Source organism: Camellia sinensis, chromosome 4 (assembly GCF_055761805.1).
Source record: "Camellia sinensis isolate YWXY chromosome 4, ASM5576180v1, whole genome shotgun sequence".
Taxonomy (NCBI): Eukaryota; Viridiplantae; Streptophyta; class Magnoliopsida; order Ericales; family Theaceae; genus Camellia; species Camellia sinensis.
In genome coordinates this window covers 18,499,229-18,525,547 of record NC_138964.1, presented here as the reverse complement: position 1 = coordinate 18,525,547, position 26,319 = coordinate 18,499,229, and the positions used below count along the sequence as shown (strand labels likewise).

The 26,319-nt window shown below is 38.7% G+C and overlaps 1 protein-coding gene across 6 annotated transcripts; it reads right to left on the bottom strand.

Moving 5' to 3' along the window:
* Nucleotides 1–264: 264 nt before the first annotated feature.
* On the bottom strand, nt 265–24,236 carry LOC145824510 (uncharacterized). 6 transcript variants are annotated; one of them, XM_082924386.1, is made up of 6 exons: nt 24,059–24,236; nt 3,261–3,698; nt 2,831–3,185; nt 2,718–2,732; nt 1,710–1,773; nt 499–735 (listed from the first exon to the last, which is right to left on the bottom strand). In XM_082924386.1, exons 2-6 carry the CDS (start codon nt 3,345–3,347, stop codon nt 732–734), a joined length of 525 nt encoding a protein of 174 aa, XP_082780512.1. In that variant the 5' UTR covers nt 3,348–3,698; nt 24,059–24,236; the 3' UTR covers nt 499–731. The 6 variants fall into 6 exon arrangements, with proteins under 6 accessions (XP_082780513.1, XP_082780514.1, XP_082780515.1 ...); XM_082924385.1 differs by having other exon boundaries at nt 608–735; nt 1,706–1,773; XM_082924387.1 differs by lacking the exons at nt 1,710–1,773; nt 2,718–2,732 and having other exon boundaries at nt 265–735.
* Between the last annotated feature and the right edge of the window lie 2,083 nt (nt 24,237–26,319).

Sequence of the window (26,319 nt, the reverse complement as noted above, 5' to 3'; positions counted from 1 at the left end):
GCATTGTGAATCTCAGTTTTTTTTTTTTTTTTTTTTGTCATTTTTGTTCCATTACAGTCAGTTTGTTTGTGTTGGAAATGTTGGTTGTATATTTTGCATTGGAATGCAGTAAATGAAATTAAGAATTTGTTGATTTTTTGCCAATTAAACTCAGCATGGTTGATTTTTTTGTTTGTATAATTTTCAGTGTTGCAGTAAAAAAAAAATTTGAATTTATTTTCATGTTGCAATAAATAAATAAAAAAAAAACACAAAAATCACAAGTTTCATAAAAATCATTTCATTTCTTTCAAACATACATCAAGTATATAAAGCACCTTATAAATTCTTACAAATTCATTTCATACTGAACATTAACATGGTGGAAATGAAACACACAAGCAAAACCACCATAGATGTCTTCATCATCATGGTCAGTGCCTCCATCTTCATCTCCAGCTTCATCAGTCTTCCATTAAACTGCACACCTTCCTCAACTCTTGGCTTCTCATCATCAATCTCATCTCTTCCATAGATAGGAGCATATCCAACTAGGTTGCACCAAGCCCAGAAATCACAACCACCCAAACCCGCATTTTCACAAACATAGTACAACCTACCTTTTGAAGGCTTCTTGGACTCCACGATTCTAATGGCTGCTTTTCTCCCACAACGACATTTCTTGCTCATGAACCTCAACATTTGTCCTTCTCTACCTCCAATGCTTGAAGATGACATTTTTGCTGGGTAGACTACCTGTAACTCAACATACAATACAATGAGGCAATATAAAAAGCAAGGTAAGCTTTTATGTTTAACCCTAGGGGCATTTTGGTATTTTCATTACGAGGGAACATCATCAGTTCATACTCACTTGCACCACTCTCACGTGCACTACACAACCAGTTAGAATACACGAAAAAGCTAACGGTGCACATTACTCCATCAACCATAAGGGGGTTATATGGTGATATTTGAAAGTTAGGGAGGGTAATCTGCACATGGCCTAAACCATAGGGGGGAAAAGTGAAGTTTTCCCAAAAAAAAAAAAAATTCTCTACAAAATATAAACTCTACTTTTAAGTCAAATCAACAACTGATTTCTTCTAATAATTGTTTCCATTAGTTGTTCCATAAAAAATCCTGTTTTCTTACCTTCAACTGAACTCATTAAACCTTGAACAAATCCATTTCACATTCCATTGCATGCCCAACAAGAACTAAATATCAAAGTTGAGTTCAATTCCAATAGTCTCTGTCCTATTTTTACCCCAAATTGAGTGTTCAAACTCAGCAATGTGGTAATCAATTTTCCAACCTAATATATATTAAAGATGTGACTTGATTGTATAGACTATATTCTATTTATTGAGAACATTAATTAGGCCATTAAACTATGTCAATTAACTCATGGCAATTGTACTAATATTGTAAAGCCATGAGTGACTTTTAGTAGACATTAACAATGACGATTATTGTTATATGAGAGCTTTCATCTGAGGGAAAGAGTTCAAACTAAAACAATTCTATAATCGGGTTTTTAGTAGGCTCACCCTCAAACCTCCTAACCCTACTAATACTATATTATGCAATAAATACAACATATTCGAGTTTTCATTAGGTTCACCCTCAACCTCCTAACATCACTAAGGATTTTCAGTAGGCTAACCCTTAACCTCAACCGTATATGTGTTTGTGAATATTGCATTAAGTAGAAAAGAGATACTTACTCATGAGAATCCAACAATTCATCATCTGGGGTGTCATCTCCCACGGACTCCCTAACTCGTCGATAGGGATGGCAATTTGAAACCGACCCAACGGGGACCCAATCCCCCGACCCCGATTTAAACGGTTTTTTTCCGAAAAATATTCCCGACGGGACGGGAATGGTATTAAAAAATCATTCCCCGATTAATTTTGGGCCGGGGACGGTGATAAGTGCGCCGGCCCGACCCCGGTCCCGTTGTCTCGAAGTGGTACAAATATATATATATATATATTATATACATGGTTTTTGATTAGTTTCCCGAAGTACATATATATATTATATACATACTTTTTGATCTCATTATAATATTATATATTATATATATTCATTTCAAGTTTTTCTCTCTCATTCATTTTATCTACTTTTTGACTAGTTTCTCTGATTCATTCATTATCTTCTCTCTTTCTCACCTCTTTCTCACCCAACCTTTGATCTCTCATTCTCTTCCTCACCGTCTGGTCCGTCTCTCATCTCTCTATCTCTCTCTCTCTCTCTCTCTCTCTCTCTCTCACACACACACACACGCGCACACGCACACACACTCACTCAAAGAGAGAAAGAGAGCACAGAATCAGAGTCGCCGTGATGCCACGATGCTAGAGCACCGAATCCGATCTCTCTCTCTGCTGCGATGCCAGAGTTGATCTGAGCAGATCTCTCTCTCTCTCTCTCTCTTTCTCTCTCTACTTAGATCTAAGCAAATCGATCTCTCTCTCTACTCAGATTTCTCTCCCTCTCTGTGATGATGATGTTGATCGATGATGTTTTTTTTTTTTTTTTTTTGGTCCGGGAAATTTTCGAGGTCAGGGAAACTTGATCCCCGTTAGGGGACGGGGAAGGGGACGGGGACGGTGATAGGTTCCCCGTCGAGAATCGGGGCCGGGGACGGGGAAATGTTTACAATCGGGGATCGGGGACGGGGAGTGCGATCCTCGGCCCCGCCCCGTTGCCATTCCTACTCGTCGATGTCCACTAGAGGCATCTGGAATTTATATAAACAAAATTTGATATTTGTTATTAAATATAATACATAGGAAAAAATATTTCTTAAAAATATTCAATAAGTTAATTATACTCCACCTGTATAGAACCTGTGCCCCATTGGGATCTTATGAAGTCCATCCATGCTCACTTGTTCAAACTCTATCTTTAACTTGTTGGTAATCCTCTGCTCAATCTCAACTGTGAGCCTCTTCTCGATCTCCTGAGTGACTATGTGGCGTACTTGTTGAGTGATTTTCTCAACCGTCAATGACGAGGACGCTTGAGATGGATCGACTTCTTTAGGATACACTACACTTCGAGTTACGCATGTCCCATATGTCTTACAGTATCCTTGTCCATCTGTTCCTACCATGTCGTGAAAAATCTTTTCTAAAGCGTCATTTGTCTGGAGGGGCTCAGGTATCCTAGAGAGTTGCTCATTATATTCACCCTACAATTTTCAAATATTAGCATGAAAGCAACATACCAAAATAAAAATATGAGACCAACATGCAAAGGCACATACAAATAAAGACTTCACATCTGGATCGTTTATGTCGTGTGCCTTGATGTACACACTCATCTTGTCAGTTGTTTCTCCATTATCCCTCATTTGAAATTGTCAAACATATACGAGTTAATATGTATTTAATTTTTATATAATTGCAAATACAAATCATTACCTTCTTTCTTAAGTTGGCAAAGAATGTTCGCCCAGTCCTATGCGCTGGACCACAAAACTCCTAATTTTTAGAATTTTGTCCAGCAATATCCTATAAAAATAGATTATACAAATTTGCGAGAATTGTATAATTGCCATACAAGAGGTACATGAATATACTTATATTTGCTTCTTTACTACTCCAGTACGCCACAAGCTCCCTCCACTGGTCTGGCAAGATGTTTGGAGGCACTTTGGAATCAATCCAACTCTTATCCATTCTCTTACTTTTCTGAACTTTTCCTGTGAAAATTACATCACAATACTTAGTCATCACAATTCTAAATGATATTTTGACATTGTTTGTATGGAAGCAATTATTATTATTATTATTATTATTTTAAATACATGTTCACACAAAGAGTGTGAGTATAGTTAGGTTTTAATAAAAATAATGATATACTATTTGAACAAAGATTCCATTGAAGTACCTTCAATTACACAAATAACACTAACATATTATTCTAGTGCAAAATTCTATGTAGAAATTTTGTAGAATGGCATTTTCTTTTCTAAAACTAACAAGAGAAATGCTATAAAAGCACAATTCACCCACAATGACGTGGCAATTGAGTTGGCTTTAGAGCATCTCCATCAAATTAGTTAATTTTTTTGTTATATTTTAGCTTAAATGTTACACTCGCTTTTTTTTCATATTTTGATTATGTAATTTTTTAACACACCATCCAACAAACTCTATATTCATGCCATTATGGGTACATTAGGAGACTTTTTAGAGTTGTCATTCTTTTTTTTTTTTCCAATTAAAACATAGAAATAAATGGTTAACTACACATTCAAAGAGTACTATATTAGTTTAAGACAACTAAAAAATTACCTCCTAACATATGGAAGTTCAACAGTTGGGCACTACACAACCCATCTAGAAGAAAGGGGAGAAAAAAAAAATCCTAAAAACATAATTTACACATAAAAAGAACACATATTTTTATCTTTATTAAATAAAGAATTGTAATTCTATGGTCTTTTTTGAGTAAACAAGGTTCATCAATATACACTGTAATATTTACATATTTGGCTAACGAAATAGCCTTGGATAGAGTCGAGTGGAAAAGAAGAATTCATGCAGCCAATTCCATTTGATGGGACTTACGGCTTGGTTTGGTTTGATGATCACTATTTCCTAATTTATTTTGTAGTGACAAAACATGGGTAAGCATTTTTAAACTACATACTAGATGACTATATATATAGTCTCACTTTTTTAATGACCAAGCATTGATGCCTGTGTTATTTCTTTCTTCAAAGAGCAAATTTTGCCAAATGTGTACTGTACACTTTTTTTGTGAGATTTTCTTCAGAATAGAACTTTGAAGAAGAATACAATGTCACCTTTCACTATAAAGCCAATCAATTATAGATTACATATATACACCATTAATCCCTAATATATAGAAACAAAGCATTTCACATACAATATTGTGTTTTTTGTTTTTCCTTTCACAGAGGTCAATTTTACCATTCCCAAGTTTGGTTCCAGAGAGAGATCATAAAAAACTAGGGCAAAAGAAAACAAATTGAACACTCAAATAATCTACTCTTTCAGTTCAACATTTCAAAATCAATGTGGGATCCCTCGTTTCATATTTGAGAGAGGAAAAGGATGGAGGAGAAGAGAGAAATTAAGGGAGACCCAGAGAGAGAGAGAGACAGACAGAGAGACAGAGAGACATAGAAATTGCACCCACTGGAGAAGAAGAAAGTGATCTGAAGGAAATGGCAGAACAGAGAAAGAGAAAGTGAGGGAGATTGATATATATATATATATAGAGAGAGAGAGAGAGAGAGACAGACAGAGAGGAAGTGCTTACCCGCAGGAGGACAGTGGGCGGTGTTGGTGGTGCCAATGAAGATAGAGAGTCGGTGGTGCCGATGAAGAGTTACATGCTCGTTGATGAACCAAGATGGAATTTAGGGCAAAAAGAACAAAACAAAGGAAGGATATATATATATATATATATATATATATCAGGTTTTAAAACGATGACGTTTTAAATTTCTTTAATAACTTTTCGCGACGGCATACAATGTAGACGCAAAAGCAACATGAAACAGGCGCAAGAAAGAGGCGTGTGAGGGAAATTTAGAGCCAAAAAAATGATACAAAATTAAATAATTTTTATGAGACGGAAAAAATCTTGCCGACGTAACTAATATATTTTTGAGACAGTATAATCTACCGACTCAATAATAAATAGCAAGCAGATTTTTTTGGAGACAGTCCTATTTTGCCAACGCTAATAATACATTTTTGAGTTGGCAAGTGTTCCTTTCACGAATAATTCGACTCAAATAGTCCCTTTTCTTGTAGTGAAGCCTAATTATTTAAAAATCAATTTTCTAATCTAATTCACAAACAATGCATCCCGTGCATGTTATATAAATTTCTACAAGTTATATTAGTCACTGTTGCGGTGTTTGTGTTGGTTCTAATGCACATTCGTGACTATTTGAAAATGTTGCTCTTCGTTGGCCATTTTTCAAGCCTAAGTATAGGAAAAAAAACACATTTTTTTAGGTTAATTCACAAATGGTGCATCATGTGCATGTGCTGTAAGTTCCGACAAGTTACATTGGTCCCTCCTAAGGTTTTTTTGTCAGTTCTCATGCACATTCATGGTTGTTTGATAATATACCCCTCCAACGGACTTTTTCCAAGATTAATTACGGAAAAAGTGTTTTTAGGCTAATTCACAAATGGTACATCCCATTCATGTGCCGTAACTTCTTACAAGTTTTATCAGTCACTTCCAATGTGTTTGTGTTGATCCCATGCACATGCCTAGTTGTGTGATAATTTAGCCCTTCAACAGCCCCTTTTTGAAGCTTAAATTTGGAGAAAAAGCATTCTTTTGGCTAATTTACAAGTAATACATTATATTAGTCCATTTTGAAGTGTTTCTACAACTTTTTTTGGGTAATTAAGTCATAAAATAGAATAGCGAAAACCCTACTACACAGCTACCAAACTAACTAAACTTACAAGAAAAACAACTCACTAAAAGAAAGCCATACAAGGAAAAGCAACAAAGAATAAAGAAAAAACAAAGGGAGCCAAACCAAGCATAATGACAAAGCCAAGTATTTCGTATACACACACACACAAACACAAAAAAAAAAAAAATTGCCTCATCTATGAAATATAACTTTGTTTTATGCGGCTGGAATGCTTCAGTATCAATGCCAACAGAAGAACTCGTATTATCAAGGACTCTTTCCAGATTGGGTCCAGCAGTGTTGGAAGTAGTGTTTGTGAAATTCAGTCATCTAGAATTGAGACCAGAGTTCTAGCTTAATCTGGTTCTCTTTTTGCCTTTGTAACTAAATGTATTATTCTATTAATGCACCATTTGCATCACAATCTAATTGTACATAGACAGAAAAAAACGTTCTTTGCCCAAAACCAAGCACTAAAGAACTAAATCCAAGTGTAATAGGTGGGTCGCGTCATAAGTTCTCAGCAGCAAGCACTTCCACAGTCCAGAAAATCACTCTCCATAAATTTTCTTTTGCAAATATTACAAATTTGGTTTAGGGTGTTAATCTCTTCTATATCTTAAACGTTCAACTAATATTTATATCACATTGTCCACAAATTATAACTTGTCTTGCTGTGAAACTGACTTCCAAATATACCTTTAACTTTTGCTCACAAAATACCACTAGGGTTTCTAAAAATTCTCTCAATCAATATTCATTGAATCAAAGGTAAAAATCTACCTTTCACAATCCCAAATATATATGTTCCATAACCAAATTAGGAGATTGAGACAAAATGAGAAATAAATAAAATTATAAACTAAAAATCTCCTAAATTATTATTTGGCTTCCTATAGAAGTGGCTTGCACCTACAATAGGTCTTCAAACCTTCTCTTCCTTAATCCCCATAAAAAATCCTCATGTAAAATATCAAACCATGCACTGCATATAAAATTATTGCACTAGATTCTAACAGTAGTCAACTAAAAACGCATAGCTGTGTCATTCCTAAACCATCTAGAACAAAGCGAATGACATAAAAAGTTTAGATAAACTATTAATAATTCCTAATAGTTGGACTTAATTTTTATAAAATTTTATTGAAAATATGTCATAATAAAATCATGGCTAAAAATTATTTTTTGCGACGATTTTTAATATGTCATTAAAAATTGACAATTAGTGATTTTTTTGTCACGATTTTTATAAATTATCACTAAAAACTTACAATTATTGACATTTTTCTATGACGAATATTTCAAACTGTTACTAAAAATTAAAAATTAATTATATTTTTTTGTGATGATTTTTTTATACTATTGCTAATAATAAACATTTTTTATGATAATTTTCAAACTGTCGTTAAAAATAAACAATTAGTGACATTTTTTAATATTGTTTGATGAAAAACGTCATTAATTATCATAAGACCTATTGGACAATAAGTTCACCTATTAAGATCTACACGTAACTCTCCTAAAAAAATTTTGGTTTTTGTAATTATTATAATTATTATTTTTACAAATGACAAAATAGTTGCCAAAACAATAGATTAAATTACACTGTTCACATAGACTTGTAAGTCCAACCTTACGTACCATTTAAACATGTGTCCCTTTATAGTTTGGAGACTTACAACTACAGTAGCTAAATACTTGTTCTCGGAATCAAGCCAATACAAGCCAAGGCTTTTATTTGAAAACTACATTAAGAGTTTCTACATACAAACACACACCCCTACAAAGTTTCATATAAAAAAAATTCCTATACATTGGACACCATTGCATTAAACTTTGATTCTAAACAACTTCGTCGTTCACCAAATTTCTTCTCTCTCTCTCCTCTCCATTCCTATGGCTGCAGCAACTACAAGAATCAACAATGTTCTTTGATGACTTGTTGGCTTCAAGATTGAAAAGAAATTTCCCAGCAAGTATTAGCTATGAAACATGAACCTAAGGGTAGTCCAATAATAACCTTATATGCAAAGATGTATTCAACCTGCTTATGTCAACAAATTTAAAGAAATCATAGCATTGTAATCGATTACTAGCCCACAATATATGAATAAAACTAACCAGTGACTCAATCCAAAAGGCTTATAAATGCTTTTGGTCTTTATTACAATACACTAGAAACCATTTTATATAACTTGTAAATCAGGAAAAAGTACCAATGAAAATATCTCTAACTAGTTTACAGTTAAAATACCATAAATAGTTGTATGACAATCTCTGACATTGGCAACTGTGGGAGCCGAATATTTGGCGGAACCGGAAGCGCACTCTACAGGGGATTTACTCGGCTCAAACCTGTGCAATTACGGGGCCGAATACAATAATTATGCCGAACAGATATTGAGCTTTGGGGCCGAGTGAAAAGGAGGGTATTGAGCGAAAAGTGGGCCAGGTCCCGAGGTCCAAGAAACAAGTATAAATACAGGAACGACAGAGTAGGAAAGATATGTGAGAACCATTACACAAAACTTAAAGTAGAAGTAATCCAAAGTGTTGAGACTGATTAGACCGTCAGAGTGTTAGGTCCGAGACCCCAGACCGGAGTGTTGATTTCTCTTCAGGTGACGAGTAAAGTATCACGAGCGTCTCCCGGGATCGGAAGAGTATTTTCCAAACCACTTCCCCACAATTGGCGCCGCCTGTGGGAAATACTCAAGCACATCCATGGCGGGCGTAGCAGAAGACCCTCCACTAGTCACTGATGAAACCACGCAGAGAGACGACCACATCCCAACAAATGTGCTTGAACCAGGGACCGTCCCCGTAAGACGCGCGTTGAATTTCGCCTCACCATCGACCTCAGAACCTGAGGCAGTACAGGCGATCATAGAACAAGCACCGCGGAACGAACAAAGGTTGGAGAACATGATCGCTGAAAACCAGCGTCTCCATCAGGATTTGGCCTTAGAGGTGGCGAAGTCCAAACGAGCTGTCCGCCAAGAGCCGGAACACCCTGTGAGGACAGGAGGTCGACGTTCTCGAGCCTGACAGGAAGCCACCGAAAGTGACTCCGACTCATTATCTCCGGAACCCAAGAAGGGACGATCAGAAACTTCCAGTTCCTCCGAAGGCAGTCCGCGTGTAAGGCATAAGCGCAAACGCAACAACTCAGATAAGGAAGACCAACATGATCCCTTCATACGACGGATTGCAAAGGCAGTGCTACCTAAAAAATTCAAAGCACCGTCATTCACCTTGTACGAAGGTAAATCAGACCCCACCGATCATATCTGCCATTACAAGCAAGCCATGACGCTACACGCAAATGACGAGGCTTTGATGTGCAGAATATTTTCAAGCAGTCTGGGACCACTAGCTGTCAGGTGGTATTACAAACTGGAGCCAGCTTCGATTAAAAGCTTCCACCAACTTCAAAAATCCTTCAGGGCGAGATTTATCACTAATGAGATCCAGCCAAAATAGGCTGATTCTCTCTGGGCAATGCAGATTCAACCGGGGGAAACCCTTCGTGCCTATTCGGCGCGGTATTGGGAATGCTTCAATCTAGTAGACGATGCTTGCAACGACTCCATGGCCTGGAGCCAGCTTCGATTAAAAGCTTCCACCAACTTCAAAAATCCTTCAGGGCGAGATTTATCACTAATGAGATCCAGCCAAAATAGGCTGATTCTCTCTGGGCAATGCAGATTCAACCGGGGGAAACCCTTCGTGCCTATTCGGCGCGGTATTGGGAATGCTTCAATCTAGTAGACGATGCTTGCAACGACTCCATGGCCATCACCGCCTTCAAGATGGGGCTACATCCCGACAGCGCACTCTACAGCTCTTTGACCAGATGACCCCCCAAACCAGTTTGGTTGCTGATGAAGAAGGTCGAAGAATACTGTAAAGTGGAAGATGATGCCTTGAGGGTTAAAGTCGGAAATAAGACCACAAGTACGGCTCCTACCGAAACTGCTCAGCCGTTAAATTCGGTAGCACCCCAGAGCCCAGAACCACGGCATCGGACCAAGCGGGACGCGAGAAGGGACTCCTGCCGGTCAAGTAATCAAGGCTCCCACCGAGGAAATGAGCAACTACAAGTGGAGGGCAGGCGCATGAGGCGAGCCGACAAGAAGTATACAGAGTTGACAGAACCAATCAGTGCGGTTCTGTCCAAAATCCAGCACCTTTCGTTCTTCAAATAGCAGACGAAAATGATGAGGCCTCCCGACACGAGGAGGCGGGACAGACGGTGTGAGTATCACAAGGATCATGGTCATGATACTGATAGCTGTTACACACTGAAGGATCTCCTGGAAGAGTTGGTACAAGATGGCCGGCTACAACAGTATGTCCGAAAAAGCAACCCAACCAAGGCCATAGCCTTAAGGCAGGATTCACCTCCACTCGGCGTGATCCACATGATATACAGCCTACCAACGCCCCCAACCGTGCATGCAATTAAATCACATTCGGTATCCTCAAAACCACTCACCCCAGCGAAACGGCCACACGACGCTCCAAGCGTTACCTTTGACGATTCTGATCTTGTTGGCGTCACGGTCCCCCACATTGATCCACTTGTCATCGAACTACGCGTCAATCGATTTGCCGTTGAACGTGTTCTCGTAGACCAGGGGAGTACTTCAGAGATCATGGATTACAAGACCTTCGTCAAGCTCGGCTTCAACGAATCGAACCTGTCTCCAGCTCCGTATCCACTATTCGGCTTCAATGCGAATCCAGAGTATTCGTTAGGCAAAATCTCGCTGCCCGTTCGGGCGGGTTCTCGAACAGTGGATGTGGAGTTCCTGGTCGTCAAGCTTCCTTCGCCGTACAATCTCATCATGGGGCGAACTTGGTTGCATGCTATGCGGGCCGTGCCAAGCACCTATCACCAGCTGCTACGCTTCCCGACAGAACACGGCATCGAACAAATACGTGGCTCCCAGCAATCAGCACAGGCGTGTTACCTCATTTCTGAAAAGACGCCAAAGGGGATGCACGTCAATTCTATTGAGGTACCGGATCGAGACAGCCTCGATGACGTCGGGCGGCACCCAAATGAAAAGGCCACGGAAGACCTAGACCGAGTTGAAATTGCGGGTAATCCAGAGAGGTTCTTCATGGTCGGCGCCTCCTTGAATCAGGCCGACAGACAACAACTGGTCTCTTTCCTGCTCAGCAACCTTGATGTTTTTGCATGGACTCCATATGATATGCCGAGTGTGAACCCGTCCATTTCACAACACCGATTAAATGTCGATCCTAAGTGCAAGCCGATCATTCAGAAAAATCGACGGTTGGGCGCGGAGCACACCGCCACCGTTGTTGAGGAGGTTGACAGGCTGCTTGAAGCCGGGGCAATTAGGGAAGTGACCTACCCTACATGGCTCTCTAACACAATGGTGGTGAAGAAGAAAAACGGGACTTGGCGAGTGTGCGTCGATTTCACGGACTTGAACAAAGCCTGCCCCAAGGACTGTTTTCCCCTACCCAGGATTGACCAGCTTGTTGATGCAACGGCGCGCCATCAACGTATGAGCTTTCTCGATACTTATAGAGGTTACCATTAAATCGCCATGCATTCAGAAGACCAAGACAAAACTGCATTCCTTACCCCAAGAGGCACCTATTGCTACAAGATTATGCCTTTTGGACTGAAAAATGCAGGGGCAACTTACCAAAGACTGGTCACCGCCATGTTCAAAGAGCAATTCGACCACACTATGGAAGTATACATTGACGATATGGTGGTCAAATCCAAGGAAGAGCAGAATCATATGGCCAACCTGGAAGAGACATTTGGCATTCTGCGCAAATACAGGATGAAGTTGAACGCTTCCAAGTGTGCGTTTGGGATCGGCTCTGGAAAATTCTTGGGATATATTGTCAATCACTGAGGGATCGAGGCCAACCCCAAGCAAATCTCAGCAATCTTAAAACTCGGCTCTCCTTGATCGGTCAAGGAAGTTCGGAAGTTAATGGGGATGGTAGCTGCACTCAACAGGTTCATCAGTCGGTCCACTGATCGCTGCCTACAATTCTTTCATACACTACGGCGGGGCAAGGCTTTTGAGTGGACGGCCGACTGTGAAGCCGCTTTCAACGGCCTCAAGACCTACCTCTGCTCAGTACCACTCCTGACAACACCTGCTCTTGGTGACCCGCTCATCCTGTATCTGGCAGTTTCTAATAGGGCCGTCAGCGCCGTACTGATAAAGGAAGAACTAGGGACGCAACGGCCAGTGTACTATGTAAGCAAGGCAATGGTTGATGCCGAAACACGCTACGTTCCGCTGGAAAAACTCAGCCTAGCCCTGGTCATGGCGGCAAGAAAACTGATACATTATTTCCAAGGGCACAGTATTGGGGTGCTAATGGGTTATCCCCTCCGATCAACACTACGCAGTGCATAAGCATCTGGACGTGTATCAAAGTGGGCCCTTGAACTTGGCCAGTACGATATTCAGTTTTTGCCTAGAACCTCAGTGAAGGGACAGGTGCTTGCCAACTTCATGGCCGAGTTCACAGGTGGCCTTGCCGACTTCAGGTCTGATGAAATTCAACCGGAGCCGAACTGGAGGATTTATGTTGGGGACGTTTGGAAATTGTATTGTGATGGATCGTCCAATCAGCGGGGCAGTGGAGCAGGAGTGGTAATCATGGCTCCCGATGGCGCAATAGTAGAACAGGCCGTTAAGCTCGGCTTCAAAGCATCAAATAATGAAGCCGAATAAGAAGCCCTTCTGGCCGGTTTACGGAATACGCATATTATGGGTGCTCGGCGTTTGCTGGTGTTTTGTGACTCAAAACTGGTGATCAATCAACTAAAGGGAGACTACGCGGCAAGAAACGATCGTATGGCGGCCTACATGAAAATGACCAATTCCTTGCTGGCGAAATTTGACCATCATGAGCTGAACCAGATAACACACGATCAGAACACCCATGCAGATGCCTTGGCTTGCCTAGCCTCTGCCATCAATTCAGAAATTAAACGGACCATCGAAATAGGCTTCATCTCGGAGCCGAGTATTGGCCCTTCGAAGGAAGTCCAGATCAACGCTATAGCGTCTGCACTGCACCAAGCTGGATGGATCCCATTGTTGCATTCCTATCTTCTAAACAACTCCTAGAGGACAAAAAAGAGACGCACAAGCTACGAAATAAGGCCATGCGGTACTTCTTGGGCCCGCAGGGGAGGCTGTATAAAAAATCCCTCTCGGGTCCATATTTGGAGTGTGTGCACCCAGACAGAGTCAAGGAGCTTTTGACTGAAATACATGAAGGCAATTGTGGTGCCCACGCCGGCGGGCGCTCCCTGGCCCATCAAGCCATAACACAGGGGTATTACTGGCTGACAATGAGAACGAATGCTGAATGTTATGCGAAAAGGTGCGAACAGTGCCAGAGGTTCTCTCCATTAAATCATTTGCCTGCTAAAGCGTTGAACTCTATCACTAGTCCCTGGCCATTCGCTCAATGGGGGCTTGATATCATAGGACCGTTGCCAAGGGCCCTAGGAAATAAGCGCTACCTGATCGTCGCAACAGACTACTTCACAAAATGGGTCGAAGCAGAGGCATTAACAAATATTCGGGATGCCGATGTTAAGCGCTTTGAATGGAAGAACATCATTACACGGTTCGGCATTCCAAGAGCTCTGATCTCAGACAATGGGACCCAGTTCGATTGCGGCGTATATCGAGAGCTGTGCAGCAAGTACGGTATACGGCCTTACTTTTCGACGCCGACCTACCCTCAGAGCAATGGTCAAGCTGAAGCCTCTAATAAATCAATCTTGGACGGCATCAAGAAGAGGCTGGAGAACGCCAAGGGCAGGTGGGTCGAAGAATTACCAAGTGTATTGTGGGCTCATCGAACTACGCCAAGGAGGTCAACCGGAGAAACGCCGTTTGCCCTATGCTTCGGAACCCAGGCAATCTTACCACTGGAGATCGGCCACCCGACCCTCAAGTCGGATGTTTTTGATACGAGCTGCAACGACATGATGTTGGCCTTAGATTTGACTCTAATTGAAGAACGAAAGGACCGCGCCCTTGCATCCATGGCACGGTACCAACAGCGACTGGCCAAGTCGTATAATCAACGTGTTCAGTTGCGCCGCTACACGCCAGGAGAGTTAGTCCTCAAGAAGGTGTTTCCAGCCGACAGGAGACCGGCCGATGGAAAACTGGGGCCAAACTGGGACGGCCCCTATCAGATAGATTCCATCGCAGGAGCAGGGGCGTACCGACTGAAAGACATGTTGGGAAGGAGTCTCCCTCGGCCTTGGAATTCGACGCATTTACGTAAATTCTATCATTGACCCGACTTGTAGGACTTGATATTTGTACAAATTTCACTTCAGTAATGGAAAGTTTCTTATTTCTTTGTCACGGAATTCAATTACTGAGCTCGTTGTTTCGCATAAGTCTCCGGATTCGGAGCGCCCATCGTGGATATCACGATTGGCCGAATCAGCCTCCGGATTCGAAGCGCCCTTCGTGGATGCCACGATTGGCCGAATAAGCCTCCGGATTCGAAGCGCCCTTCGTGGATATCATGATTGGCCGAATAAGCCTCCGGATTCGGAGCGCCCTTCGTGGATATCACGATTGGCCGAATCAGTCTCCGGATTCGGAGCGCCCTTCGTGGATGCCACGATTGGCCGAATAAGTCTCCGGATTCGGAGCGCCCTTCGTGGATATCACGATTGGCCGAATAAGTCTCCGGATTCGGAGTTGAGTACATAATGTTCATGCAAACATTTAAGACAGGTCCACACAAACGTTTATACAATGAAATACAATGAAAGGCGGCACACGACAATGTTCGAAACGAAATATTTTATTGAGCATATAAAGATTCCAACAACGGGGTACAGACGTCTACAATAGAGCATTTTATTCAATTAAAGCAGTAAATACATAGTTGTGGACGCGATTCGCGTCTTAAACGGTACAATGCGTAGTCTTATACGGCGTCACCCTCATCCTCACTCTGCTCCACCTCAAAGGCGGAAAACGGAAAATGATTGTGTTGGTAAAGCGAGAATGCCGAATCAATGCCAGCTGCTCGGAGAGCTTCCTCGGCCTGAAGTTCCTTGATCCAACCGTGCTTGAATCCACAGTTTTCACATCGGCAAACCTTCTCGGCAAGCTTTTTCTTGGTTTTTTGTATCCCAATTTTCCGGCCGTCGTGGAAGCCCTTTTCATAGGCCCCTCCATTCGCCAACTCCATCGCAAACATACTCGCTGTGTCGCGGTCGGCAAGTGCAGTGCTGATGAGCCGTTGGGTCACCCTTTCGTCCACGATTGGGTTAGCCTGTTCGAGAGGCTGTGTCTGAGCAGCCTTGACCTTCTTTAGCTCGCGCTCAGCCGCTTCCGCGCGTACCTCCAAACTTCGAATGCATTCGTCCTTCTTCTCCATCTCTCGGCGGGCAGCTCGAAGACGCATGCCAATTTCGTAGGCGGTGTAGAGCCCCTTCACCGCCCCGTGGACGCCTTCACGAAACACTTCGAAGTCTTGCCGGCCTACCATTGATTGCTGGAAATCGGGTGGAAAGATTTGTCGAGTGAACTCGACCACCACAGTTGGATCTCGAACGATCGAATCTGCTTCTGTCATCGGTCTATTTCCTACAAAGACTGCAAAACTCAATGGGCGCGGGCTTGTGTCGGGCTCTCTTCCAGCACGAGGTTGCGGGATTTTGCCTTGTGGCTGCTTGTCCCTCCTGGGCGACCTACTTCGACAATGAGGTGATTGGTGTCTGTCCCGATCCCTCGAAGACCTACCTCCTGCACGGGAAGGTTCGCCACTGCGATCCATGTTTCCTCCCAGCTCAGCTAGCGTCTTCGTCTCCCCTTTGCTGTTGAAAAAGAGTTTAGTCGACATTCACACTTGCTTAATCTTCCTTACAGGGCTGGACAGAATTGCTAGCTGAGCACAGGACCTTCATGCATATAATATACGCGGGCAACACTTCCGAGGCGACCTCATTAATATGGCAACTCATTAATACCGCAGCCTCAACAGTCCGGTGCCGATTGAAACAGCGTTCCCCCTTCACCCTATCCGGCGTTAATCGTTCATGCCCCAGCTGGGGCAGGGCCAAGGCATCAGTATATTCGGCTGGATTCGGTTGCATGCCCCAGCCGACCCATGAATCGACGGAGAAATTAAACCTCGGCTGGATTCGGCTGCATGCCCCAGCCAGCCCATGAATCGACGGAGAAATTAAACCTCGGCTGAATTCGGCTGCATGCTCCAGTCGACCCATGAATCGACGGAGAAATTAAACTTTATTTGATTTAAAATTAATTCGGCGTTTATCATTACAATCATACCAGTGAAATTGGAAGGAAATTTTCATTCGCCAATGCTCAAACTCCTCATGTACGGCGTTATTCGGCATCAATTCATTTTATTTAATTTAAAGTTAAACTTAAATCGACGTGTGCCAGGACAACCGTTATACTAAATCGTGTGCGATGTTAATCGTTCGTGAACCAGCTGGGGCAAGGCAAATTGGTCAATCTATTCGGCATAGATTCACTTGGACGGAAAAATTCACTTCGACGGAGAAATTAAACTTTATTTAATCTAAAATTAATTCGGCGTTTATCAGTACAATCGTTGTACAAAATGGTGAACTTGGAAGGAAATTTTCATTCATAAATTGCGCACTAGTAGTAACTAATTTATACATGAAAATTACCTTGAACTAACAAAATCTACTAAGTCAAAACGTACATTTGAAATTGGAAAATACTTAGCATAGCTAGATAGTCTCTCGATTCAATCTTCGGGGTCAGACTCGAGTGGCTCGACGTCCACTTGCTCATACGGGATTGGCAAGGCCAATGTAACCCTAGCAGCAACAAGGGCTTTGAGCCACCCATGTTTGAATCCCCGATTTTCGAATCTGGGGACTTCATCTACGTATTCCTTCAAGGCGGCGCTCTTGCCAGCCTCGAGCGCCGTAGAAGACTCGGCCTCGGCTTTCTCCTTGGCATTCCTCATCTCTTCTAGCTCGGCCTCTAGCTTGGCAATAGCCTCCTTGGCAAGCTTGAGCAACTCCTCGCTCGCATTTGCCCTACCCTCGGCCTCGGCCCTGAGCTGGTCAGTAGTTCGAGCCCTCTCATTTTCCGCTTCGGCTCGAGCACTTTCCATTGCGGCTCTCATCGCCTCAAATTCGGCCCTGCTCCTTTCACCTTCGGCTTCGGTCTTCAGGTGGCCAATTCTTTCGATGGCATCAAGCTGCCGGCGGCCTAGTTCGGCTATCCTTCCAACCGTCTGTAAAACAAGTTGAGATTGTTACCCCCAACAGATAAGGTATCCAGATCAAACGAAACAAAGGTCAAAGTCACATACCAGAAGAGCTGACCGAGCGGTGAACACGATAGCCACCAAATCAGGCTCCTCTCGAAAGGTGGCCTTGTCAGCCGGTAGCGAAATTGAGGCGGCCATGCTCAACGCTACAGCTGGATCCTTGATGGCGGATGCGTCAGAAGGGATTAGTACATCTTTGATCCTTGGCTGAATAACGAAAGGAGCTACCACGTCCGGCTCCTTTAAGCGAGGCCGTTTGTCAGCAAGGCTACCCTCGGAGTCGGCTTCTGCCTCGGCGGTACGCTTCTCACCTTGCTCCGTTGAAGCCGGTCGTTGTTCTGTAAGCTGCTGATCCTCCTTCTCCTTCTCGGCTACAATAGCTTGAGCCGTTTCTTCTCCAAGTGGTGCAGGCTCAAAATGCGTGACCTCGACTTTCATACGGGCGGCCATTCGCTCGACATTTCTCTTGCGAGCCATCTGAGTGAGGCTTTCCCCAGCCATACCTACGGAAAGAACGCCGGGTAGGTCTCCTAAATTTGCAAAAATGTCTTCGACGGAAAACTCCGCCCTGGCAGAAGTGGACGGCGAGTCGGACAGGTTACCGGCTGCTTCAAAGGCTGAGTTGAGAGCTTCGTCGACCTCTTCGGCCTCCATAGCGAACTCTCTTCTGTTGATCAGCAACCATTTCGACCACCAACCCTACGTCTTCCTCCAAATCGGTGGCTTCGAGACCAATTTACCTAAGGGTCTTGAAATTGGGGAAGATAAGAGCCGTAAGGTGTTGTTCGCCGGTTGGGATCAGAATGTTGTCCGCGGCCGAGAATGTAGTATACGTCGACTTGTACCGCAGTAGAATATGGGCGGCTCTCCCTTGTTTTTGTACGTTTGGATGGCCAACATACTTTAGTGCAGTCTTAATATCCGCAAGGACTACGTCGTCAGCCGAGGTCAAAATCCTCCTCAACCTACTGCCTGCAAAATCAAGGGGGTTAAACTCGAAACAAGAGCCGACTGGAGAAACATCAATAAACAGCAATGAGTTATGCGGCAACCTGGGTCACCCCTCCGTCTGGGAATAGGGTCTAGGCGGTCTTCGCCTTCGCCGAATTCCCAGTTGCCTCGGACATTGACCATTACGTCGTCAACTCGTTTGCCGGAGCTGGCCAGCATGGTTACCAAGTGATGGTCCGTGTCCTTAGCCTTGAGAAAGTAACAGCCGAGCCAACCGGAGGATTTGGCTAAGGCGTAGCAATGCTGAATCACCGGGATGCCAAGGTTGATCCTAAGGCATCGGTTCAATTCTACGATCCCCATTACGATTCGGAAGAAGTTTACATTGGGTTGAGACGGAATCAAACCCCAATGGCGGAGGACGGCCCTAAGGAATGGGTGTAGGGGAAAACGAACTCCGCCCTCCGCAATGGCTAGGAGAGGAAAGACGATCGTATTTTGGTCCTCCCTCTCCATATCCAGGGTATTGTCCGTTACTAAGGATATATGGACATCATCCGGGATAGAATAGTGTCGTCAGAACCCCGAAATTCGACCCTTGGACAGGAGGTCTTTTAAATGCTTAGCCATTTTAATGAGGACCCAAGGATGTTTCAAAGCAAAAATAAGTACAAAAAATAAGATTACAAAGAGAGAAAAAGAAAACTTACGAAGGGCAAAGGAGAGAAGAAGAGACAGAGTGGAGTTGCAGAAAACGCGAGTCAAAGAAAGAACACCGACTTGCAGTACAAGAGGCACAAATATTCTAAGAGGCATGAATTTGAAAAGACTGAAGTTTCAAATCATAATAAATGCGAGAGATACACGAATGAGGCGGGAAAGCGTTACAGTGTCCAAAAAACGTGTCTGCGCTCTGACACGCATTGGGAAGGGAGTAAACTGCCGAATACGTGACTTCCCAGCCTAGAAACCAAACACGCCGACTAACAGATACTAGTGGGGTGTTTGGGGAGCAATTATGAGAGCCGAATATTTGGCGGAACCGGAAGCGCACTCTACAGGGGATTTACTCGGCTCAAACCTGTGCAATTACGGGGCCGAATACAATAATTATGCTGAACAGATATTGAGCTTTGGGGCCGAATAAAAATAAGGGTATTAAGCGAAAAGTGGGCCAGGCCCCGAGGCCCACGAAACAAGTATAAATACAGGAACGACAGAGTAGGAAAGATATGTGAGAACCATTACACAAAACTTAAAGTAGAAGTAATCCAAAGTGTTGAGACTGATTAGACCGTCGGAGTGTTAGGTCCAAGACCCCAGACCGGAGTGTTGATTGCTCTTCAGGTGACGAGTAGAGTATCACGAGCGTCTCCCGGGACCGGAAGAGTATTTTCCAAACCACTTCCCTACAGCAACATAGAAGCTTTTCTTTTTCTCTCAAAATTTAGATATACAACCACAAATATGAAACCAAAAATGAAAGGCATAATAAAAGAATCTGAAGAAACAATTCAACTATTCCAAATCGTGGACACATTTAACTGACAAAAAACTATCCACACCAAGCACCTTGTAAGCAGCCTTGTTACATTGGACACCATCACACCATAACATTTAGGGTGTGTTTGTTTTAAAGGATTAGAGGTAGGATTGGACTATTAGTCCCACCGGACTAATAGTTCATTATTTGTTTCATTTTTTTTGTTCCGGACTAATAGTCTCCCTGGACTATTAGTCCCACAAATATGGGACTATTCTATTCCATGAGAGGAGGTGGGATAGAAACCATGGGATTGGTATCCCATAAGATTATTTTGTGAAATGTCCATTTTACCTTCCATGCTATTACTTAACAAACAATTAGAAAATGATAAAATAGTCTTTCGAACATTTATAAATTATTTTTTTAGCGTTGTTAATTTAAAATTATATATTAAATAAAAATTTAAATTATAAATTAAATTTAATTAAAAATAATAAATTATAAATTATGACCTTATAAATTAAATTTTTTTAGTGTTGTTAAAAAATTAAATTTACATATTAAATTAAATTATTTTTTTAGTGTTGTTAATTTAAAATTATATATTAAATAAAAAATATAAATTATAAATTAAATTTATTTAAAAATAATAAATTATAAATTATGGCCTTATAAATTAAATTTTTTTGTGTTGTTGAAAATTTGATTTATATATTAAATAAAATTATTTTTTATTATCGTTAATTTAAAATTATATATTAAATAAAAAATATAAATTATAAATTTAATTTAATTGAAAATAATAAATTAAAATAATTAAAATATTGTGCAAAAAATAAAATAAAATAAAATAAATTTTTATTTTAATCTAGCTAAAAATAATTAAAATATTAAAGATATGTTTAACAGTGTTATTACTTAGTAAATAATTGAAAAGGATAAAATAGTCATTTGAGCATTTATCCTTCTCCATAATATCCCAAACAAACATTGGATAACTAAAAATAGTCCAATCCAGACATCTAATCACATGACTAAACAAACATAGGATACAAATTTAGTCCAAACATTGGATAACTAAAAATAGTCCAATCCAGACATCTAATCACATGACTAAACAAACATAGGATACAAATTTAGTCCAACCAAATAGTCTCAGGACAATATATCCCAAAACTAATAGTTTGATAGATTACAATCTCTCCTATCCAGTCCGTCCAAACAAACGCACTCTTAGTATCAAGAGTACAACAACAAAATCAAACCAACTGTGAATGAATCATAGAACAAAATTTAGAATAGGTGACGTTTTAGAGTTGGTTTGGAATGTCTTAAAAAAGTGTATTTTTTGTCTTTTTACGAAAAGATGTGCAGAAAAATAGAAAGGTGATGTGATGAAAAAAAGATAAAAAGATGAATTATATAGGTTATGCCAAACGAGGCCTTAGTCATATGTGGCATCCATTTTGCAGATTAATATGTTGTTATTATTATTATTTTTTATTTTATTTTTTTATTTTTTTTTGGGGGGAGGGTACCAATGACCACATAAACACAAAACAAAACTAAAAAATATAACTATTCCCTTAAGAGGCAAAGTTGGGTGGTTGTGTTTCACTAGTCCATAATTATATTATTTGCCATCTATTACGAGATCACCAATTCCTCTTTCATCCTAAACCAAATCAAACTTTACGTACCATCAAAAAAATGTACAAAAAATAAATAAATAAAAAAAAAAGTAGTTGAGTTTTTGTATTTACTTTTTAACCTTTTTATTTTCTGCCAATGAGTTTTTCTTTATTGGGCCCTTTTAATGACTGCTTTGATGGGAGCTCGATCAGCATTGATTTTCTTTCTGGTTGTGATTTTAATTCTTGAGAAATGTTTGAGAGTTCTAGGGAGAGAGCTCTAATGTGTATGTAGAGTCTCATCTGATGTGATGTTTTGGTTTTGAATTTTATTTTTATTTTAATTTTTTTTTTCACCTCACTAGAACTCAATTAGAGCTCAGTTTTAGGAGGTTGTATCATTGTTGGTTGTGGGTGTTGTGGCCAACTCCTGCGCTAAAGTCCACAAGAAAAACTTCAAAATCAAAAATCCAAGTGCTCTGTAGACAAAACCCCTAGATTATTTCTATTGAATTGGATCGGATAATCAAGAACCAGAATTTAAAATAAATAAATAAATAAATAAAATAGAACACAATATTTTCATTGACCCTAAAGTAAAGAAATGTCTGTATTGTATAGGTAAACATCCAAAACATCAATAATTTCAAAGCATCCCTCAAAGTATCAGGAAAACCCCAAGATTCAACAAAGAAAAATCTGAAGTAACCTTAATCAATAATCACGAGTCACAGACAAAGTAATCCTACTCGTTGTACACATCTTATCAAAATTGCGATGTAATTGTACTATAGTTGGTATCAGAAAGATAAGCCACAAAATGTTGGTTCTGTTTGATTTAGTTTTAAAATTATAATTTGAGTATGGAATTGTAACTTGAGTGTGAAAATATGAGTTGAGTTTTGAAAAGAGAAAATTTATTTGGTTATGAGTTTTGAAATGTGTTTTGAAAAGAATTTTTGAATTTTGAATTTTAAAAAGAGTTTTGAGTTGTATTTTAAATTTTTTGAATCTATTTCATTTACATATTAAATAATGTTTAAGAAAAATTTATTTTTTTATTTTAAATATATCACTTTTACTTAGATATTTTTTTAAAAAAATTATTTTAAATATTTTATTTTATTTTGTAAATATTTTAATTTTTTAAACTCAAAACACACTCTACGCTCAAATCGTAACTAAACATATGACTCAAAACTCAATTCAAAAATTATTTTCAAAACTCATAACCAAACACATAATTCAAAACTCAATTCAAAAATTATTTTTCAAAATTCATAACTAAACACATACTTAAAACTCCACACTACTTTCAAAACTCTACGCGCAAATCGTAACCAAACACATAACAAAAAAATTAAAACATTTAAAAATATTTTTATAAAATAAAATAAAAATTATTTAAAATAAAAATTATATATATCTAAAATAAAAAATAAATTTTTTTCAAAACTCTTAATATTTAAAAAAATCCAGCACAAAAATGTAGAAGTATGGTACACATTAAAATAAATAAATAAATAAATATTTATCCAAAAAAATAAAATTAAGAAAACTTTTAAATATTTAAAAAATATAAATCCAAAATCTTTTAAAAGGCAACTCAAAACTGAAAATACAACACATAACCAAACAAATTTTCTCTTTTTAAAATTCATAATTTAAAACACAACTCTACACTCAAATTATGATTTTAAAAATAATTTTTAAAAACAAAATAAAAATATATATTTTTTTAATAGAGTTTTGAAAAGAGTTTGGTTTTTAATTTTAAAAAAGAGTTTTGAATTAAATTTTGAGTTGTATATTTGGTTATGAGTTTTGTTTGAATTGAGTTTTGAATAATTTTAAATTGATTGTTTGGCTATGAATTTTGAAAAGTGTTTTGAAAATTTTGTCTTGTAATCATGATTCCAACACATAACCAAACGCAGCCGTTGATTTTCAGAATACTATGATAAGCTTTCTTGGTACAATTTTCACGTAAATAAATTTCGTGGATAGATTCTTATTGAAATCATTCACAGTTAGGTGAATCAACCAAAAGCCTCAAAAAGCATATCAGAATTTCAACTTGATACAAAACCCTCCAATAACAATCCACAAATAGCAGCATCAACAAGATAAATCAGAAAAAGAATTTTACACATGAGGTGTGATTTAAAGAAAAATTCAAAATTTAAATCAAACGAACAATTCGATCTAAAGGCGTGAACTTGACTTCGAAAGCAAACCTTACAGAGAGACGATCGAAGAAGAAAGAGGAGTGGCAGTGGCGGAGGCGGTAGTGGTATCGTTGTCGCCATGGAAGAAAGCTTGGGTGCTCGTTCTCGACTTCTTCTTCAAGACAGTAGCGCCGCTAGGGTTTTGAAAGAGAGGGAGGAGAAAGAAGATGGAGCGAGAGAAGTGAAAATTTTATTTTTAAAAATTTTTTATTTTTTATATTTTTAGTGAATTTTTTAATATTTTAAATATTTTTTAATTTTTAAATATATCAATATAAATATATTTAAAAAAATATAATATTTATAAAAAAAATTAAAAATTCACTAAATATAAAAAATATTTAAAAAATGCAAAATTTTAATATATTTTTAAAAATTTTGTGTACTTATTAATTTTTTAAAATATTTTTTTACAAATATTTTACTATATAGATATATTTAAGTAAGGTCTGTCTAAAAAAATAAAAATTAAAAATTACTTAAAATTTTAAAAATAAAAAATATAAAAATAAAAAAACTTAATTTTTAAAAAATTAAATTTAGAAAATTAAAACCAAATTTATCCTATTTTTTTTCATAAATATAATAATAATAGTCCAATTCCAATCAACCGCGCCAACCCAATCCTATCCTAATTCTAGTGGGAAAGAGTTTTCCTATTCTACTAGAAATCAATTAAAAAAAAAAACTCAATCTATAAATACACATAAGACCAACATATGAGAGAGAGAGAGAGACAGAGAGAGAACGAACGAATATATTGGCTTAAGGCTCTACGATTGATCTCTAAATTCAAGACAAGTAGTTGAAACTCTCAGTTTGAGGTAACTTTCAGATACTGTGTTTTGATTATCGAAAATGCTAGAGGACTTAAATTTTTTATCAAATAAATGATCAAATGTCTCACATGGGTGTGGGGTCCACAAAATTACATGGGTGTGGGCCCACAAAATTGCGGACCCCACACTCATGTGAGACATTTGGTCATTTGTTTGGTAGAAAATTTGGTGTCCCTAGTATTACCCTTTGATTATTGTGTTGTGTTTGTAATTCAAAATTCTAAATATTTTTATTTTTTTTTTTATATAATACTTTCATATATTCTCGGTTGATTTATTAGTTATATATACGTTCATTCTTACATTTTAGAAAGAGTTATATGTATTGCATATCTCAAGTAAATTTATCAGAACTTTATATTAATTTTAGAGCATTGTTATTTATGTATAAAAATTAGACCTACTTTTTAGACTCAATAATGTGTCAAGAAAATATTGGTTGATAATTAATAAATAAGCCTTGATATTGACATAAAATGTTTCATATGTCTGGTTTTTCCAAAATACTCTTATAGTTAGTGTTTATGTAAAATTATTTGAATCAATTTAAGAAATATTCTTACGACTTAAACAACATACAAAATATATACTTTTAAATCAAATTAAAATTGATATTTTATAAGTTTAATAGAACACCTATCTAGGCACACACCCAACCATGGTTTATAATGTGTGTACCCTAGGAAGTTATACATGTATATTTATATTTTTTTTGTTTTTTTGTTGGGAAAGTAGTTATGCAAATTTGTGATAAAAATTATTAATGAAAAATTTACAGTGTATATGAAATTATATTTTTTTTTTGTAGTGGGTAAATAGTTATATATGGGTTCGTTTGGGATGTGGGTTGATTTTTTGACTTTTTAAATATTTTAGTTTGAAACTAAAAAGTCTTGTTTGAGATTTTTTTATTTTTGTTTTTTTGACTTTTGTGAAAAAAAAATAAAATAATTATAATTTGAATATGATATTTTGTCTTATTATACTAAAAATTCTATTTTATCCTTTTGTAATTATTTTAGTCCCAACCCAACCTAATCCAACCCAACTTTCCAAATGAGTGTTATAAATATTATGTTATTTTAAGATTTGCGTTCTAAATTTTTGTGGATCACTCTCCTAAAAACGAAGAGAATAAATAATTTGAATCAAATTCAGAATTTGTGTTATTATGGCACGAAGCCATCTATTTTTTATGAGCCATTTTTTGGTACGAATAATATAAGCTTTATACTTTCATCGTCTCTATCTTTTGCATAACTTATCTTGGATCAAATTCTAATTTTTTACTATGAATTTGTCAATTTAAACTTGTTAATGTGTAACTATTTTTTTTCTTGTTTTATGCAGTGATACGGAGGGCCTGCTTTGTTGTAGACATGAAGCCTGTCTCTAAACTACATGAGGACAATGTATTGGATATATTGTTGG